Source organism: Squalius cephalus (genome assembly GCF_949319135.1).
Source record: "Squalius cephalus genome assembly, chromosome: 11".
NCBI classification, from domain to species: Eukaryota; Metazoa; Chordata; class Actinopteri; order Cypriniformes; family Leuciscidae; genus Squalius; species Squalius cephalus.
The window spans coordinates 33,920,012-33,940,472 of NC_137132.1; the positions used below are offsets into that span (position 1 = coordinate 33,920,012).

General features: G+C 41.1%; 1 protein-coding gene across 5 annotated transcripts in view; it reads left to right on the forward strand.

Annotated features, from left to right (window-relative positions):
* The window catches only part of LOC307167711 (period circadian protein homolog 2-like), a 30,888-nt gene that overhangs the window by 9,096 nt on the left and 1,331 nt on the right, over positions 1-20,461 (forward strand). The window contains exons 11-22 of one of the 5 annotated variants that reach the window (XR_013822849.1): positions 1,195-1,348; positions 1,465-1,573; positions 2,909-3,082; positions 5,181-5,277; positions 5,904-6,039; positions 6,185-6,309; positions 6,414-6,614; positions 12,831-13,070; positions 13,689-14,611; positions 14,718-14,880; positions 17,175-17,352; positions 17,680-17,868. Coding sequence is in view for 3 of the 5 variants with exons in the window: in XM_079886984.1 (XP_079743110.1) it covers positions 1,195-1,348; positions 1,465-1,573; positions 2,909-3,082; positions 5,181-5,277; positions 5,904-6,039; positions 6,185-6,309; positions 6,414-6,614; positions 12,831-13,070; positions 13,689-14,611; positions 14,718-14,880; positions 17,175-17,352; positions 17,718-17,868 (2,651 nt within the window). In the remaining 2 variants the exon portion in view is untranslated. The remainder of the gene's footprint in view (positions 1-1,194; positions 1,349-1,464; positions 1,574-2,908; positions 3,083-5,180; positions 5,278-5,903; positions 6,040-6,184; positions 6,310-6,413; positions 6,615-12,830; positions 13,071-13,688; positions 14,612-14,717; positions 14,881-17,174; positions 17,353-17,679; positions 17,869-20,461) is intronic. The other 4 variants (XR_013822850.1, XM_079886986.1, XM_079886984.1 and 1 more) reach the window with 4 other exon arrangements.

Here is a 20,461-nt window from a genome sequence, read left to right on the forward strand (position 1 = left end):
TTTACCATAAGTTGTAAAACTGTGGACCTATTTTTCCAAACGTCTCAGCATAGAGTAGATGCTTCCGTTGAGAGCTTGAATAATAGACACTCCAGCCCAGTTGGTGGCGACAATGCACATTTGCCGATTGCAAGCAAACCACTGGCATTTCACTGAATACACAGAAGAAGCAGAAGAAGAAGCGGCGGAGTAATACCGTACCTCACACAGCTCTTTCAATACAAGTCAATGGAGTTGGACAAAAACTACGATAAAACCTGTTGGAAAGCATCTTTTGCAGCGATTTTTGAGTGAGCATATCAGTGAACAACCCCTGACCACTCGGTGAGTTTCACGTCTTTGTAAACGAAAGTTTAATGTGTTTTAGGAAGGAATGTTCCAGTGCACCTAGACAACCATTGTGGGGGTGGGGGGGAAAGCGAAATAAACCTAAAATTCTCGGGACAGGAGCATGTGTCCAAATTTTAATCTTAACCGTTCTATTTCATCAGATACAATCTGTAAACAGGGCTTTAAGTGTAAAATACCGAACTTGTCCTTTAAGATGTTTATTCTGTTCAAATGTTCTCCTCCTGGTCTTCCACCTGACACCAAGACTGGTGAATTCTCCTTTGAGCTACATTCATCATACCATTTTTGTCATGCTTTGCTCTACAAATTCATTTTATTTGCTTTTAGAGGTAAAGTTACGTTGAGTATCATTATGTACTACCTAACTATAACTGGAATTATGCTGCCCACAGCCAATCATATTCATAATCATGTTGTGACTAAAGTGTGATTTCCATTTCACTTCATTTATACGCAGTTACAGTGAATTCAATAGTGCTCCAATGATGAGATGGTATGGTACGATGGTTTTGTTTATTCACAAAAAAAAAAGAATCAGTAAAAAAAAAAAAAAAAAAATCAGTACAGTGACAGTTATCCAACAAAAACAAACTTATTGTGAACAACGACTGAAAACCTTACATCTGGCTTCTTCCACAGTTCCATAACTCCAATTATGTCATTTACTAGGGAGGCGATATTAAAACAAAAAATCATATGCATAACATTCTTTAGCCAGCTTGTGTCACTATATTGACATTAACAAATGAAATTGAATGGCTCATACACACAGTATTGTCCTTGCTTTCCTAACTGTCTCTCTCTCTCTCTCTCTCTCTCTCTCTCTCTCTCTCTCTCCTGCAGTTCTGCAGTATGTTGGGCAACCATTTGATCACTCTTCTATCCGATTCTGTGTGAGAAATGGAGAATATGTTACTCTAGATACGAGCTGGTGTAGCTTTGTGAATCCGTGGAGCCGCAAGGTGTCCTTTGTTATCGGACAGCACAAAGTTCGCATGTGAGTTTTCACCAGTTTTTATGTATACAAGAAAGGTATTTTACTCTAGATAAAGGTAGCTATAATATCAATTTTTATTTTTGTGATTTCCTTTTTGATATATACTTTGTGTGCAGGGGTCCAATGAATGAGGATGTGTTTTCAGCTCCTACTTTAACCGAGGACAAAACCATTGATTCAGATATACAGGAAATCACTGAACAGATTCACAGACTGCTTCTTCAGGTGACAACTTTCACTCACACACACACACATTCTTGTACATCTATCTTTATGAGGACATTCATTGACACAATGCAATCTCTAGCCGCTTACCCATCACAACTAAGTGCCTAACCCGAACCCTTACCCTAAACCTACCCTTAACCTAATTATAACCTTACAGGGCTGCCAACTCTCACGCATTCACCGTGAGACTCACGCAATTGACACTTTTTACATGCTCTCACGCCACACATCCATTTTCTCACGCACAAAAAAATTGCGGAGCAAAGAGGTACTTTTAATATTAAACTAATTCTCAGCTCTTAGATTCCGTCAATTTTATTACGAAATTCAGACAAAAATACGTTTGGCGCTTGTAAATGTGACGTGACAGATCGCTGAGCGCCTCAGTTCAAGTGCACATGAACCGATCATCTGTTACTTTTTTATTTAAAGATGCAGTACAACTTACCGAAAGTATACATAATATCGACCAATTAGTGTTTTTCAACCACGGAAAGCGGTCAATATAACAGCAGGAGAACAATGATGTCAAGTCAAGTCAAGTTTATTTATATAGCGCTTTTCACAACATAGGTTGTATCAAAGCAGCTTCACAGTATTAAATTAAAACAATACATCAATGTTTGTTTCTAGTGGAACGTCCACATTTGGTAATGCTGATCAATAGTATCGTTGATTGATTAATTAAATTAAATATCCCCAAATATCCCCAAATGAGCAAGCCAAAGGCAACAACAAATGTCACATAACGTTACATTTACCTCAGGAAAGCCATTTAATGACCATATAGCATGTTAATTGAATAGAAAAAAATAGCTAGAGAGGAGCTTTTGCTGAGCACTATATTACATATTTATTATATTTTTACTTATGTCATTAAATAATTGTTATTATAACAAAAACTGCATTATATTTAATTTAATTTGTTATTTTTAACCTTTAATAATACCAGCAGATTGGGCCCTCTATGTTTACAGCATTAAGGCCTATTTATACTTCTGCGTCGAACTGCCGCCGTAGCTACGTCGTAGGCTGTGTGTAGCGCGCGTACCCTTCGGCGTACCCTGACGTGCACCTCTCCAAAAATGTAACAACGCGTCAATTCTACACGGACGCAAGCGCTGTGATTGGTCTGCCAGAACCCCTCCCTCGGGGTTTCACAACAACTTGATGTTGTTTTTTGAGAACCGAGACAGATCTTGCATGTAGATCAGATTTTTGTCTATTTCTATTGGTTGACTGGTGCACATGCACTTTGACGGTAGCCAGAATGAGTTGCTAGTTACATTTTAAAGTCTAAAATGAAATACACTGTGTAAATCTGTCTCATAGCCGGTCCACAGCATGGGGTCCAGTGGTTATGGCAGTCATGGCAGCAACGGTTCCCATGAGCACCTGCTGAGCATAGCGTCCTCTAGTGACAGCAATGGAAATGGAAATGCAGCAAACAGTGGAAATGGGAGCAATGAAAAGAGCAGAAAGGAAGAGCGGACCAAAAGCAAACCGGTAATTCTCTTTCACAACATACTCATCCAGAACTCCCACTCATTTAGTGAAAAATTTCCCAAAATAGCTGACATTTCTGAAAGAAGAAACTGTTTTATAGTCATTTTTCATTTGTTACAGTGGTTTTATCACAATTAAGGGGTGTTATAGACACTTATGCGCCAGAGAAACGAGGGCGCCGCCATCTTTATAATATTGTCTTTTAACTTCCGTTTTTGCGGTCGCTCTGTATATTTCTATGGCATTGCTGTCCAGGAGTAATTAGCTTTTGAAGTGGATTTACTTATTGTAAAGTTAACGAAAGTTATCATGAGGAATGTAATGTTTAAAGCAGATGACTTAACAAATGTCAGTCGACTGGAAAGATTTTAACCCATTCAGACCCTGCGTCCATTACAATGGACATCACATGTCAACCCCCCTTTTTTTTACTTCTGAAGCATTTCACCTAGTTTAAAGCCTGCAGTCCATTAGATTGGACGCTTGTCATCCAATCAAATGGCAGTAAAGCTCTGCATGTAGTAATTATAGAAAAAAACACTACTTTGAAGAGAAGCATGTCAGCACTTCACTCCAAACACAGAAGCAAGCAACATTTTCTGTGGTTAATGTCATTATAAAGCATGCTCACCATGTTGATAAAAGTACATCCAAAACCAAAAAGACTAAGAGATTTAAGCAAAAATTGGTGTTCTAAAGAATCAAATGCTTTATAAAAATCCAAAAACATTAAAATAGCTTCTGAATCAATATTCTCTGAATAATCAATAAGATCAAGAACTAATCTTATGTTGGAGCTAATATACCTATTTTTCATAAATCCATTTTGTGTTTCGCCAATTATACTATTAAGGCCAGATTTGAAACGAACTGCCAAAATTAAAGCAAGTAATTTATAATCAACATTTAACAGTGATATAGGTCTCCAGTTTTCAATTAAAAGTGGGTCTTTATCAGTTTTGGGGATCAAGGAAATAAGACCCTGCTTCATTGAGGGAGTCATCTCTCCTTTTTTTAATACAGTCTTTAAACAAACTATGTAGAGGTTGCTTTAAGATGTCCCAAAAATGTAAATAAAATTCAACAGACAAGCCATCAGTACCTGGAGATTTTCCCCTCTTCATAGATTTCAGTGCATCCTCCATTTCAACTATAGAGATATCAGAATCACAACGTTGCTTAAAGTCATCCTTAATACCTGAAATCTTATCATGAATACTCAAAAGAAAATCGTCCGATTTTTCTTGAGAAAACTGAGAAGTATACAATTTTTTATAAAAGGAGTATACAAAGGTTGAAATCATTCCTGGATCTGTACATAAAACACTATTAATGTGTATTAAGAGAGAGTTTTTTTACGATTTCTTTTTTAAGAGCAAAAAAGTAATTAGTGTTTCTTTCGCCCTTCTCGATCCATTTTGCTCTAGAGAGTATAAAAGCACCTTTAACAATCTCTGTGTACATATTTTCAATTTGCAAATGACATGTGCTCATTTCTACCTCATTCTCTTTACTGGGATTTTGCTTCTGCATTAACACACTTAATCAATGAATGAGTTCTAATTCTTTAATGTTTTTTTCTCTTTTAATTTGCTTACTTCTATTAACAGCAAGGTCTCTAACTCTAAATTTAAAAAACTCCCAGCTAGATCCAGGGTCGCTTTCAGTATTACTAAACATAGAATTAGCCAGTTGAATTACACTATCATTAAAATTGGCGTCTTCCAAAAGACAACTGTTAAACTTCCAGTAACCCCTTGTTCTATTTAACTTACTGTATTGTGCAAGATTCAAAGAAATTAACATGTGGTCAGTAAACGGGGCAAATTGATGATTAACAGTATGGACATCTTTCAAAATAGCATGCTCCAGTTTTCCGTTTGTTTTGCCACCAGCTAGCGCCGTGACGTAACTGTGACGTCTGCTCGAAATTGAAATGGAGTGCTAAAACCCTCTTAAAAAAGACAAAATTATTGAAATATAATAGTGATTATTTTTTCTTCCCTGAATACTGTTTTCTTTTGCACTGACTTTTAATGTATTTTTTGTTCAGTACAAGTGTTTACTCCTCACCACATCATCTAAAAATGTTTTTCAGAGGTCATTTCAGGAGATTTGTAAAGGTGTTCATATGTTGAAGGCTCAGGAGCAGCAAGGCTCCTCTTCCAAATCAGAACAGAAAAAGACCTTGGACAGTGAGTATGTGTGTGTGTGTGTGAGTGTGTGTGTTTCTGTACAGTACAGCAGGGGTTCCTAACCTTTTTGAACCCTTATGAACTGAATTATTTACTTCAAAAAGGATTTACATTAACCAGTGTGCTTAAAAAAAAATCCTGACTTGCTTTGAATGCCACTTATGTATGTGAAAGTGCTTTCTTTGCAAGTGAATAATAAAGTCAAAGCAACATTCTCGTCTAACTGACCGACTCTTGAGCAGCTGAGCAACAGCCCTACCTGTCTTGTAAAAAAAAATGCAGACTTCTTTCTATGAATTGGACTTCTTAAAGTTTATTTGCTCAAGAATATTCATTTTGAGATTTTTCTTTTATACTCTGAGTAAACATTTTTTATATAGAGAATTTGTTCAGTGACACTTTAAATAGGACCACCATTAAAGGACTAGCAGGACTTAGCTAGGTAATAAACTGCATTTTTAAACTTACAATGTAATTTGTGGCCCTTTGTATTTTATGTGGATTAAAAGTTGCCCTCTTGGCCTCTGAACTTGAGGCCCCCTGCCCTAGAGTAATACTTATTTTACAGTATTACAAGGTCTAAATGTTCATGTGATTGTGTGTTTGAGTATGTACTGTCTCTTTAGCAGGGCTTAGGTCTCCTGTTGTAAAGCAGAAAGACTCTGCACTGCTGGTCAGAGATGGACCTGCCACAATGGAGGAACTCAAGGACCACACAATGTACTCGTACCAGCAAATCAGCTGTCTGGACGGTGTCATCAGGTGTGTGTGTGTGTGTGTGTGTGTGTGTGTGTGTGTGTGTGTGTGTGTGTGTGTGTGTGTGTGTGTGTGTGTGTGTGTGGACATGTGATTTATACAGCTTAAAGAGTATGAATATGGAGGCAATAGTGAATTGTGTATCTTACAGATATTTGGAGACCTGTAACATCCCAAACACAGTCAAACGAAAGTACCAGTTCTCCTCAAACACCACCTCCTCAAACTCGGACGAGGACAAGAAAGCCTCTGATGCCACTCTTCAGCAAACTGATGGTATAGTCTCATATGTTGTCATTGTTTTTAAACTGTTTTGATAAATATCAAACAAAGATACTTCTTTCGAATCCTATTCAAAAAAATGTTTTATTTGGTTTTAGATTCTCTATGTATAGAGGTGGCATCATCTATGTCTATAAAGACCAATGAAAAGCCTCGCTCATGTCCTGCCCCAGGTCGTGTTATGGAAGGGCATTTATCTCCTTTGGACCTGCCCAGCAAAGCAGACAGCGTGGTGTCTCAGTGTTCCTACAGCAGCACAATCGTACATGTGGGGGACAAGAAAACACAGCCAGAGTCAGGTACCAACGCATTACACACATGATCACAAATATGATCATATATGACTATATGACAGCTGAAGAAAAATTAAGGTTTTTGAGGAAAACATTTCAAATGAAAACAAGTGAACAGGGCTCATTTTAGTCCATTTTTGATGGTCCAAAATCCATATTATGGCAGCTTCCAAGTAATCCACATGAACCCAGCTGACAAATAAGGGGTAAAACAGTCCAAATCAACTATGTCAGACGATTTTAAAGTTGGAGAAAAAGAAGAGATGGAGTTTTTCGCCCAACACTACCTCTTTGAACACGGACAAAGAACGTCTCAGGTTACGACTGTAACCCTAGTTCCCTGAGAAGGGAACGAGACGATGCGTCAATGACGCTTTGGGAACGCTTCTGCGTGATTGCGTCTGAAGCACTTGTATCAACTAGTCCAATGGCGAGAGTGGGCGTCACGGGCGGGTGACGTGACGACCAGGAAAGGATAAAGGACATCCGGTTTAGAACCGCGCTAGCTTCGAAAAGGGCCAAAGCAAGACGATCACAGGGATGTAGGAAGTATGGCAAAGTGACGCATCGTCTCGTTCCCTTCTCAGGGAACTAGGGTTACAGTCGTAACCTGAGACGTTCCCTTTCGAGGAATTTCGTCAATGACGCTTTGGGAATGAGAATGCCCAATACGCCATACGAAACAGAACCTGTCTGTGTGAATACTGCACAACTAAGACAATAGCATTTGAGAACCTGGGGAAGCGCCCAGGTCGAAGTTGCAAAACCTTACGAATGTGAGCGTAGAGGACCAGGCTGCCGCATACCACATCCTACAGGGATATCTACATATATAATAAGGCTTCTAAGCCATACTCCTGTCCTGGTCAAAAAGCACCATGGAAGAAACAACCAAAGGTCCCCCCCCCCCCCTCAGGGAAATACCACCAAAAGGGACATGGTTGGCACGAAGGCCGCCACGTACACCTTCAGTGTGGAAGGGGATAACCCTGCGGAAACTGAACCAGCAGTAACTCCAGCACTGTACCAATCGGGCAGTAAACTGGGCCCCACTGTCCGAAACCCGCAATATGAAGTGAAAACCCATCACTTAATACATAAAGTTTCTTCGTGGAGGGAGCTCTGGAGTGAAGTATGGTCTCCACAACCTCAGTTGAGAGACCAAAGTCAATGAGTTTGGCCCCCTCAGAGGCCAAACCCATGGGATCCAAATCTCTGGGCTGGGTGAAAGATCACCCAATCCACTTGAGAATGAAGGTCCCTCCTGACTGGAATCTCCAAGGGAGAGCCGTCGAGGAGAGACACCGGGTCCGAGAACCAGTAGGCACAGCCAGTACGGTTCTACTAGTAGTATAAATATCCATCCCGGCGGACCTTCTCCAGAACTCCTGGGAGTAGAGTAATCGGGGAAAGATGTACAGACGTAGCCTCGGCCATGTCCATACCACAACGTCCAGCCCCAAGGGAGCTGGGTGTGTGAGGAAGAACCAAAGTGGACCGTGCGTCGTATCCTGAGACGCGAAGAGATCCACTTGTGCCTGACCATAAACACCCCAAATGTGCTCCACCACCTCGGTGTGGAGCCTCCATTCCCCGGGCCTCAGCCCCTGCCTCAACAGGATATCTGCTCCAACATATTTATGTAAGAGACCACCGATGTGTTGTCTGTATGGACAAGCACATGAAGGTTCTTCAGGTCTGGGAGGAATGTCTCAATGCATTGAAGACTGCCATCATCTTCAGGCAATTTATGTGCCAAAAAAGATGACTCCTCCACAAGCCCTGGGATGAGCGACCTCCCATTAACCGCTCCCCAGCCGGTGAGGTAAACATCTGTCAAGATAGCAACTCGATTGCAAAGAGCTCCCAACACCGGAACCTGGGAAATAAACCAGTATTTCCTCCATATAACCAAGGCGCGGAGACACCGTTGCATGATCTTGATCGTACGAAGTGGGTTTCCCCTCGGGGAGAACCCTCTGGTTCTGAGCCACCACTGCAAGGGTCTCATGTACAGTAGGCCAAAGGGTATCACATTGGACGCTGCTGCCATGAGGCCCAACAGTTTCTCAAACTGTTTCATAATGCGTGACTGCTCATGTGATATAGGAACCAGTATTTCCTCCATATAACCAAGGCACGGAGACACCGCCGCATGATCTTGATCGTACGAAGTGGGTTTCCCCTCGGGGAGAACCCTCTGGTTCTGAGCCACCACTGCAAGGGTCTCATGTACAGTAGGCCAAAGGGTATCACATTGGACGCTGCTGCCATGAGGCCCAACAGTTTCTCAAACTGTTTCATAATGCGTGACTGCTCATGTGATATAGGAACCAGTATTTCCTCCATATAACCAAGGCACGGAGACACCGCCGCATGATCTTGATCGTACGAAGTGGGTTTCCCCTCGGGGAGAACCCTCTGGTTCTGAGCCACCACTGCAAGGGTCTCATGTACAGTAGGCCAAAGGGTATCACATTGGACGCTGCTGCCATGAGGCCCAACAGTTTCTCGAACTGTTTTACAGTGCGTGACTGGCCTAGCTTCAACTCTTTTGTGGCTGTGAGGATAGCAGCTACACGAACGGGCAATAGTGTCGCATCGTGACTGAATCCCATACCACACCAAGGAAAGTGGTTCTCTGTAAGGGAGAAAGCACACTCTTCTGAGTCTCAACCCCAATTTCTTCATCTGAGCGAGGACGACATCTCGATGTCGAACTGCTAACTGCTCTGATTCCGCCAGAATCAGCCAGTCATCGATGTAGTTCAGAACGCGTAGCCCTGCAGCCTGACGGGGCCAGAGCTGCATCTACGCACTTTGTGAACGTGCGGGGTGATAGAGCTAGACCGAATGGAAGCACCCGATAATGGTATTCTTTGCCCCCAAAAGAAAACCACAGGAACCTCCTTTGTAGAGGGAGGATGGAAGTAAGCGCCTTTTAAATCTATCGTGACAAACCAGTCCTCGGATCTGATTTGAGTCACGATCTGTTTGAGTGTGAGCATCTTGAACTTGAGTTTCATGACTGCACGATACAACAGACGGAGATCTAAAATGGGACGCAACCCCCCATCCTTTTTCGGAACAATAAAGTAGCGCTGTAAAACCCCGATTCTCTGACGGGCGAGTACACCTGCTCTATAGCTCACTTTGCTAATAGAGACTCTACTTCTTGCTCCATTACCAGAGCCTGCTCGGGATGTACTAACACGAGTAGCACCCCGTTGTAACAAGGTGGAGGAGAATGAAACTGGATTCTGTAACCTCTCTCTATTATCTGCAGGACCCATGGAGATATATTCGGCAGATTCTTCCACTCTGTCAGAAAATCTACTAAGGGTACCAGTCTCTCGAGACTGGCCTCTGATGTTATTGTAACAGCCACTTCGGTGACCTGAAGCATCCTGGCAGGAAACAACCGAACTGACTGTTTTTGAACCCCCCTAAGAGGGTGCGAGTTTGACACGGTGTCGTGGTGACAGTGAGCCATGTGCTCGCTGGAGACTGCTGCGCCCCGAGACCAAGGGTGCGGGGTTGGCAGAACGGCCTCCTGAGGGCACCGAGGTGGGGCGGGCACCGTATACTGAGGTGAACACCGCTCCACCCCGGTCGGGGTTGCCCCCAGAGGTCTGACACCAGTGGCATCAGGACCTTGGCCGAAGCCTTTTTCACAGAAAAAACAGTCCTCAGATCCATTTTCTGCTTTAAATGCTTCTGTTGAGAATGCCATTCTGGTCCCCAATCTTTCTGAGGGGGAGCACAGGAAATGACACTCTGCCTGTACAAGGAGTTTGTTAATGGCTAGTGCTGCTCCGCCCAGCAGCCCCATTTATGAAGTTATAAACTCCAAACTCATTGTACACAGGAGATTGAGATGGTTTTTAGAATCTTCAATTCCCTTAACTCGATGCTCAGCACATAATTTTACCATTTAATTCCTCCAAATAAAATGTAGTAAAAGATCAACCAGACAAGTTACACAGTCTGGATGAAATGCTGAACTTATACATGAATCTAACTAATGAAAGTCAGATAAACAAATTTAAATGCAGCCCACTTATTTAATTCCTCAGAATCAAACAGCAAAAGATCAACCAACCAGTTAATATAGTCTGTGGCTGAATATATATTTATATATAATCTAATCTTATATATAAAAATAGTTTCAACATACAATAAAAGAATCCTAAATTCGTAGCTTGCAACACACTATGTATCTCTTTAATCAATGCATTGCATTTGTATAACCACTGGATTCTTATTGCAGTCTTTTTTAAATAAACAGTAGCATGGGGAAACTCTTGATAGTGAACACACGTCGGAAATGTTCATGAATGAACGTAGCCAGTCCACTATTATTGTTATAGCAGACCCCGTAATCTACGCGCTGCCTCAGCACACGCGTGATCCGAGATCGAGTAACAGAATCTTTATTGCAGACCCGTAATCTACGCGCTGCCTCAGCAAACGCGAGATCCGAGCCAAATAATCTTTATTGACTTTCTTCCCTCGAGAAGAAAGCCATCGGGAGCAGAGCTAATCTCTCGATAGTGCAAAAGTTACACGTCGGGAATTTATGAATGAACACTGTCAGCCCCCTTATTTTACTAGAGCTGACCGTGCATGCTCTACTCTCAAACAACCAACACATGAATCGCGTGTGTCCCCACTCGTAATGAAGCGAGGGCAGGGAGGAACACACAATCCAAAGCTGTTTGCTCCCCATACTCCTGTCTAGATATATATAATATGCTTGTGGTTGTGGACATGTTATCGATGCTCAGCACTCTACCTCCTCAGAGATAGACTGCTGAAACACCGGGCTTTCTAACCAGGACGGAAGAAGCCGCGGCGCGGGCTTCCGATCGCAGAGAGAGAGCGCTGGATCCCCCGGATAAAGCAGAGAAAAGGCGGAGCCCGTCTCTAACCTCTCCGCGAGATCCATTTGCGAACCCACAATACCATCTTCCGTGCTGCCTCGGCAACACGGGGTCGGTACTGCGAGGAACGCGAGCCTGAACACCCTCCTCAAAGAGTGACAAGCGGGAACGGAGCGAGTACGATAGTAACTCACAATGCTCGTAGTCAGCACCCTCGAGCGCTGACAGAACATGCTCCGTTCCAAACAAACAACACATATCGTTTGTATCCCCACCCGTAAAGACAGAGGGCAGGGAGGAACACACGATATAAGGTTGTATTGTTCGCCATAATATCTACTTGTGACAGACAACAATAAATAACACAGACAGTATAACACAGAGCGCTTGCTGAGGCACAGAAGCTAGCGCGGTTCTAAACCGGATGTCCTTTATCCTTTCCTGGTCGTCACGTCACCCGCCCGTGACGCCCACTCTCGCCATTGGACTAGTTGATACAAGTGCTTCAGACGCAATCACGCAGAAGCGTTCCCAAAGCGTCATTGACGCATCGCGAGTTCCCTCGAAAGGGAACTTCAAAATGTGTTTTACAGTGTGAAGGAGCTTGACATGTAGTCTTTGCACATTTTCCTTGTAAACAATGGGGTGATTCTTGCCACCTACATCACACATTACGTTCTCAACATGCATACAATCACACGAGAGGTCGTGGACGTAAACGTGGATGTGCATCACAGAGCTGAACCGAGGCAAACATTTATAAATAATATAAAAATGTAAAAAAAAAATCTGAAAATGACTGATCGTTTCACTAGAGAGGACCCTTATTTGACAGCTTGGGTCGTGTGAATTACTTTAAAGCTACCAAAATATGGATTTTGGTCTGTCAAAAATGGACTACGGTGAGCTTCGTTCACTTCCATGCAATAGAGAAAAATCCAGAAACGGTTTCCTCAAAAAACGTAATTTCTCTTCGGCTGAAGAAAAAAAGTTATATACATCTTGGATGGCCTTGGGGTGAGTAAAGGATCAGGAAATTTTTGGGTGAACATTTCCTTTAAGTGGGATATTGTAGATTTATTGATACAGCAACAGGATTCTTCCACAAGCTCAGCTTGCAAGTATTTATTGAAATAATAAATAGCAAAATCTCAGTGTAGTGACCCTCTGCAGGCATCGTCATGAAAAAAATGTTTGAAATCTGCAAGTGACGACAATATGGGGAACCTCTATTGTTCTTTCCATCACAACAATGCAGGTGTTGAGAGGAAGATCAAATGATTTTATTTTGAAATTGTCTGGACAGTGTCATCAGGTGTTATTTGACTGTAATTTGCAGAGATCATTGAAGATGCTGCAGAAAGCCCAGCACCTTCTGCACCTGTTAGTGTGGTTTCCCCACCCACAGTGGAGCAGGAAGCCTATAAGAAGCTGGGACTCACAAAACACGTACTGGCGGCACACACACAGAAGGAAGAGCAAGCATTTCTCAGTCGCTGCAGGGAACTCCAGAATGGTCAAGCCCTCCAGAAGGATTGCCCAGCAAGCACACAAAGAAACCGAGGACAGGCTGCCGAGGGTATGTAAACATTAAAACACATCTGGAACTTCTGACAGCAAACAGCTCCAATTGATCCTGAAAAGAGTGGATTACGTGTCCACAAAAATATTAAGCAGCACAACTATTTTCAGCATTGATAATAATCAATAAGCAAGGTTTCACAGATTTCACAATTTAATCTATCACGGTAGGTCATGTGACACTAAAGATTAATGGCATCACAGAAAAAAAAATGGTAACACTTTATTTTGATGGTCCCTTTTGACTATAAGTAACTTTGCAACTACATGTCAACTAACTCTCTTTGGAGTATTAGTAGACTCACTGCTTAATATCTGCTGCAGACTCTTTAATGTGATGATCCTTCAACAGACATTCAGCTGACTATAAGTAACTACTTGTCAACTTATTCTAACCGTACCAATCTAGTAATACTCTACTAACAATCTAATAAGAGTTAGTGGACATGAAGGTGCAACATTACTTATAGTTAACAGAATGTGTTAAAGGGACCATCAAAATAAAGTGAAACCCCCAAAAATTATATATACATATATTTCTTTTTTGTTAAAAAAAAAATTCTCCACATTACACCAATTTTCCACTCTTTCTTGGTCTCTTTCTCTGCCTCTTCAGGTGCTCATGGATCCAAAGCAGGACCGGGTGCCCCTGTTACAACCCCCAAGAAAAGTTGGCGCACCAAAAAGTCAAAGAAACCACGCAAAAAGCATCCCGATTCCTCAGATAATGCTGCGTCTCAGCACAGACCTCTCCCACCCTTGCAGGGTTTAAACCAGACATCTTGGTCCCCTTCCGAAACATCCCAGTCTGGGCTTTCAGTCCCATTCCCCACGGTGGTCCCAGGGTACCCTCTCTACCCTGTAGTTCCCCCTGTTGCCCCGCCCCAAACCCCTACAGGAGTTGCAGAGTCCCAGAGCACTCAGGCCACAACTTCTGCGGCTGCTTATCCTACCCCATTGGTCACACCAGTTGTAGCAATTGTTTTGCCCAGTTTTATGTTGCCACAGATGGGCACAGCAGCTCCCTCTCCATTCTATGCTGATACCCAGCAAGCCTACAGTTCTCTCCTTCAAACCCAGCAAGCCTACAATGGCCAGCAGCCCCTTCAGCCCCAGCAAGCCTACAACATCCAGCAACCCTTGCAGTCTCAAGTCTACACCGGCCAACAAGCATTTCAGCCACAACAAGCCTATACCAACCTTCAAAACACGCAAGGCTACAATAATCACAGGTGTTTTCAGTCCCACACCTCCTTTACTTCCCAGAAGCCAGCGTTTACACCGCAGACACATTTCCAGTATGGAATGACATCTGAGCCCAAACCCTGCGTCGTTGCGTCTACAGAGTGTCCTTCTCCTTTGCCACCCCCTCACTCCCCTCCACTGTTTGAGTCTCGCTGTAGTTCTCCATTGCAGCTGGACCTGCTTCAGTTGGAGGACAAGCAGGACTCTCACACCCAGGGTAACGGCAGTTCAGGACAGGACAAAATCAACACATCCATCAATAGCACTTCTTCTGCAATGGATGACTTACAGCAGGTAAAGGGGCTACAAACTAATTAATTATTTACAACACACACACCTTGCAAATCATGAACTTGATGAATTGCATCCTTTGCCTGATTTTCTCTGGCTTCTTTTCCAGGCGTGTTGTTCAGGTAACGGTGGTCCCTGTGGTGACCACTCCTCATCCAGCAGCGTGTTGGAGCTGTTGTTGCAGGAAGACTCTCACTCCGGCACAGGTTCTGCCATGTCAGCATCTACTGGCTCCATGTCCAATGACTGCAACACCTCCAACAGTGGAACAGGTCTTCACATTTAACTTATGACTATTTAAAAAATACTAAGCACATGCAGGCTGTCATCATACATTACATAAGGAATAATTAATCAGCGGACCGCTGATTTTACATAAAGTGGTCAGTCGGGACCATTAAAATCTTTTGTTGTTAACGCTGAAGACATTTTCATTTCTAAAGCACTTGTATGTAGAACTATTTTCTTATACCAGTGATGAAGTGTATTGCTTAGAAACGGTCAAATCCGCCTATAGTTGCTGCAAGTTCTTGGCTATTCAGAACAGGTAGTTTCAGTTTTATTGACCTTATTACAGTTGCATATCACTTTTCCATTTAATAATTGGTGGTTGGTTAGTTAACGCCATTTGTCAGTCACCAGTCTCTATATGTGGCTAGATTGCAGTTGCAATTGTAAACTACTAGCAGGAGGTAAAGCCACCTAATGTGTGGCTTCATTGACCACCAGAGGGCGACATCTACTGACAGGTGACACCTTGACCTAAAATAGCCAATGTGCTGTGGATGTCTGTAATGCTTATTGTCAATTCGCACAGGATAAACAATCTAGTAATCACCAAGATGGGTTCTAGGTTTGCACACTGCCGACACAAGTAATTGACCCAACACAAAATATATTTTATATTCTATCATAAATAGCTATCATTTTTATGGCTATTATTTTAACGGATAGAGACAGAATATCAACAAAAAAATCCAGAAAAAACACATTATATAAAGGTTCTAAATTGAATAGCATGTGATCTAGTGAAATGATTATTTGATCCCCTACCAACCAGTAAGAATTCTGCCTCCCACAGATTGGTTATGTGCCCATGTGGAACACAGATTAGCCCTGTCACTTTAAGAAAGTACTCCTCATGTCAGCTAGTTATGTATAAAAGACGCCTGTCCACAGAATCTGTATCTTCCATTCCAACCTCTACCCTACCATGGGCAAGACCACAGAGCTGTCAAAGGACGTCAGGGACAAGACTGTAGGCCTGCACAAGGCTGGAATGGGCTACAAGACCATCAGCAAGAAGCTTGGTGAGAAGGAGACAACTGTTGGTGTGTTTATTCGGAAATGGAAGAAATACAAAATGAAAAATCATTCGCCCTCGGTCTGGAGCTCCATGCAAGATCTCGCCTCATGAGGTAAGGATGATCATGAGAAAGGTGAGGGATCAGCCCAGAACTACACAGGAGGAGCTTGTTAATGATCAACTCTGTTGGCAGTTGGGACCACAGTCACCAAGCAAACCATTGGTAACACACTACGCCACAATGGATTGAAATCCTGCAGCACCCGCAAGATCCCCCTGCTCAAGAAGGCACATGTACAGGCCCGTCCGAAGTTTGCCAATAAACATATAATGATTCAGAGAAGGCTTGGGAGAAAGTGCTGTGGTCAGATGAGACCAAAATTGAGCTCTTTGGCATCAACTCAACTCGTCGTGTTTGGAGGAAGAGAAATGCTGACTATGACCCCAAGAACACCATCCCTACAGTCAAGCACAGAGGTGGAAGCATCATGCTCTGGGGCCGTTTCTCTGCTAAGGGTACAGAACGACTTCACCGTACTGAGGGGCCGATGGACCGTAAAATCTTGGACGAGAACCTCCTTCCTTCAGACAGAACACTGAAGATGGGTTGTGGATGGGTCTTCCAGCATGACAATGACCCAAAACATACCGCCCAGGCAAACAAAGTGATGAAAACAAGAAGCAAGAAGCACATTAAGACCTTAATCCTATAGAAAATCTGTGGAGGGAGCTGAAACTTTGAGTCGCCAAGCGACAGCCAAGAAACCTTAAGGATTTAGAGAGGATCTGTGAAGAGGAGTGGACCAAAATCCCTCCTGAGATGTGTGCAAACCTGGTGACCAGTTACAAGAACCGTCTTACCTCTGTGCTTGCCAACAAAGGTTTCTCCACCAAGTACTAAGGCATGTTTTGCTTGGGGATGAAATACGTATTTTAACTCAAATCAATTTATAACCTATATATGATGTGTTTTTTCTGAATTTTTTGGTTAATATTCTGTCTCTATCCATTAAAAAAAATCTACCATAAAAATGACTGACCCTTCATTTCTTTGTAAGTAGGCAAACTTATAAAATCAGCAGGGGATCAAATAATTATTTTCTCCACTGTAAATGTAAAAATCTAGGTTGTTTACATGCATCATTTTACTCATTGTGACATTAATGCTTCGAAAAACATGATTGGTGAACATCATAAATTACAGTATTTAAACAACTAATGGCTGGAATTTTATTTTATTTTTTTGTGTTTGTGTTACAGGAAGCAACTCAAGCAAGTATTTTGGCAGTGTGGACTCCTCAGAGAACAATCAAAAGAGCAAAGAGATAATGAAGGAACAGGAGCAGAATTTTGCCAAGTATGTTCTTCAAGAGCCTGAATGTAGACTTACGGACGATGACGATGACTGTGTCATGATGACCTATCAAGTGCCGTCAAGGTAAGCGTCAATTCCGTCTGCTATTGGGAGAAGATGGAATTGGTGTTGAAAGGTATTGATGACCCAGATGTTTTTAATGAAACCTGAGATTTATCTCTCTCTCCATTGAAAGTCCATTCCACCAAAATGGTCAGACTTCCAAAGTTTCATAAAGACGTTGTAAAAGTAATCCATATGAATCAAGTGGTTTAATACAATGTACATTTACAATGTTTTATTAACTTTTTGACGCTTTGGTGGAGAGCAAAATAACTGAGCTGATCAATAAATGATGACAGGATTTTCATTTTGGGGTGAACTATTCCTGAAAGTGTATTTACTCATCAGAAAAGCAATGTCGTAAGAGTGTTGGTGTTATGGGACAGGGACATGGACAAGGTTCTGGAGGAAGATAGGGAGCGCTTGAGGCGTATGCAGAAGAACCAGCCCTGTTTCTCCTCAGAACAGCGTCGAGAACTGATTGATCAGCACCCCTGGATGAGGAGAGGAGGCTTACCCAATGCCATCAAAATCATGGTATTTTGTTCATGCAGAATCACAATCCACTATCTTATATATTGTTATCACAATTATGATTGTATTATTCATTTTCATGTTGGTTTTAAGACTATTTTGCAGCTTACAGAGCTGAAACTAATAACAGCCAAACTAATTTCCCTGTTTAAAATTTAGCCCAACAAGGGAACAAAACATAAAAGAAAAAGAATGACAGACCATTAGGCCAAAGTATGGGTGAACGATATGACAAAAATCTTTTTTCACTTAATTTGTATTATTTTATCTTTGTTATTAAAACATAAGAAAGAGATAAAATACAGTAAAGATATAAAGATGAGGTCTTTTTAACAGCAGCATTCAAGTAAGATATTGATAAAGGCTTTACTACCCTTTAAAACATAACCCACTGTATTTATTGTGCTTAAACTGTTAAAAACACACAAACTTCATATAAGACGCAAAAGAGAACTTAGTCTGTGTGACAGTTGGCTTTATGTGCACATGCTTTGGGTGTGTGCACTCAATATACTAAAGGGTCATTCCGTGTCAACTCAACCAGAGGTCCCATTTTGTTCATATTTTTTCTGAAGAAAGACAAACATAAATAGTGATAAAAGCCAAAATATGAAATGTTACACATGTATATTTACTGAGTAATCCACTACTCTATTTAAATATTTGGAGCTAAATGAGAGGGGTGTAAAACTGACTTTAGAAAGATGGCAGCATCATTATTTTATTTTTACACAAAGGTTGGTACAGTAGGTCTGTTAGTATAATCTGTTTACTTAATAATCTTTGTATCATTATATGCCAACAGTGACAGTTCAAAAAGGGCAAAAAAAGCACTTCTTGTGTTTTTTGCCACACGTTTGCATGCATGTAACTCTAGAAGTATTAAATATATCTTAATATCCTTTTAGATTCTGGTTCTTAACAAACTTTATGGTTTAATCCCAGAGATATGGACATGTCAATGTGGCGCCATGAGTAAATTGGTAAATTGTACATATTTTCAGTGGTCAAAAACCAAATGTGGGTCACAAATGTGGGCTGATACTTTTTTCTTTTGAAGAGGAATATCTGAAGAACAAATAATGTTGAAACTGGAAATGTATCTAATTTTCAGTTCAGTTGCATAGAACGTACCTGTCTGAGTGCCATAAATATTTGTTTTCTAATGTTGTCATGCCTGTAACTGTAGAAGGATATTAAGATATCTTGAATACTTTTAGATTCTCATTCTTAATAAAATTTAAAAAATATAAAAAAATATTCATTTTCAAGGTCCTATAAAGTTCAGTCCCATAGATATGGGGATTTCAAAGCATAATATTTATGGCACTCGAGATACATTTCTAGTTTCAACATTATTTGTTCTTCAGATATTCCTCTTCAAAAGAAAAAAGTATCAGCTGTATGCAAAGTGACCCACATTTGGGTTTTGGCCGCTAAAAATGTGGAAAATTGACCAATTTACTCACAGAGCTGCTTTAAGATCTCCATATCTCTGGGACTTAATCATATTTGGCCTTTAAAATGAAGATACCAAAAGGAAAGTTTGTTAAGAACCAAAATCTAAAAGGATATTAAGATATATTTAATACTTCTGGAGTTAAACGTGTGGCAAAAAACACACAAGAAGTGCTGTCACTGTTGGCATATAATGATACAAAGATTGCTAAAGTAAACAGATTTGACTAACAGACCTACCAATTTCTGTGTGTAAATAAAATAAAGATGCTGCCATCTTTCTAGAGTAATTTTTACACCCCTCTCATTTAACTCCAAATCTCAGGTAAAAATAGTCATTCTGACCCCTCTCTACAAAATAGTGGATTACTCAGTCAATTTACACGTGACATTTAATATTTTGGCTTTCATCACTAATTATGTTTGTCTTTCTACAGAAAAAATATTAACAAGTTAATCCGAAATTTGTTTGATTTGACACGGAATGACCCTTTATGTCATACCAACGTGCAAGTAAAATCAAAATCAACTCATGCACATAATAAACCTTTGTGATGAGTAAGAACATATTGTCACATGAGTGTAACAGCAATGGAGTTGGTAATAATAATAAAAAATGCTTTGTACGTCGATACTTACAATCTCTTTATAAAGGCAGATCATGAAGACATATTGTCATAGCGCACAGCCCTACGTGACTGTTTTAAGATGATTCTTTTGGCCAAAATGTAAAGCAGCATTGCATGTAACGTTTGTGGAAAAGAGTGGATTAAGATGACCTATGGAAGCTTGTTTCTGGCACTGAATAAGAAAAGAAAAAAGGTAATTGTGACCTTTTTTCTCACAATTCAGACTTTTTTACATCTCGAGATATACATTTGCAATTGCGAGTTTTTTTCCTCAGAATTGGATTTTATAACTCGCTATTGTGAGTTTATATCTCACAATTCCAAGAAAAGAAGTCCGAATTGTGAGATAAAAAGTTGCAATTATCTTTTAAATTGTTTTATTCCGTGGCGGAAACCAGCTTCCATAATGACCTCCGTGTAGAGTGTCTTAATTATAAATATTGTTTAGAAATCTTAATTAGTCAGAAAACTGACAAACTAAATCTCACCCAATATGTGCATATAGAGCA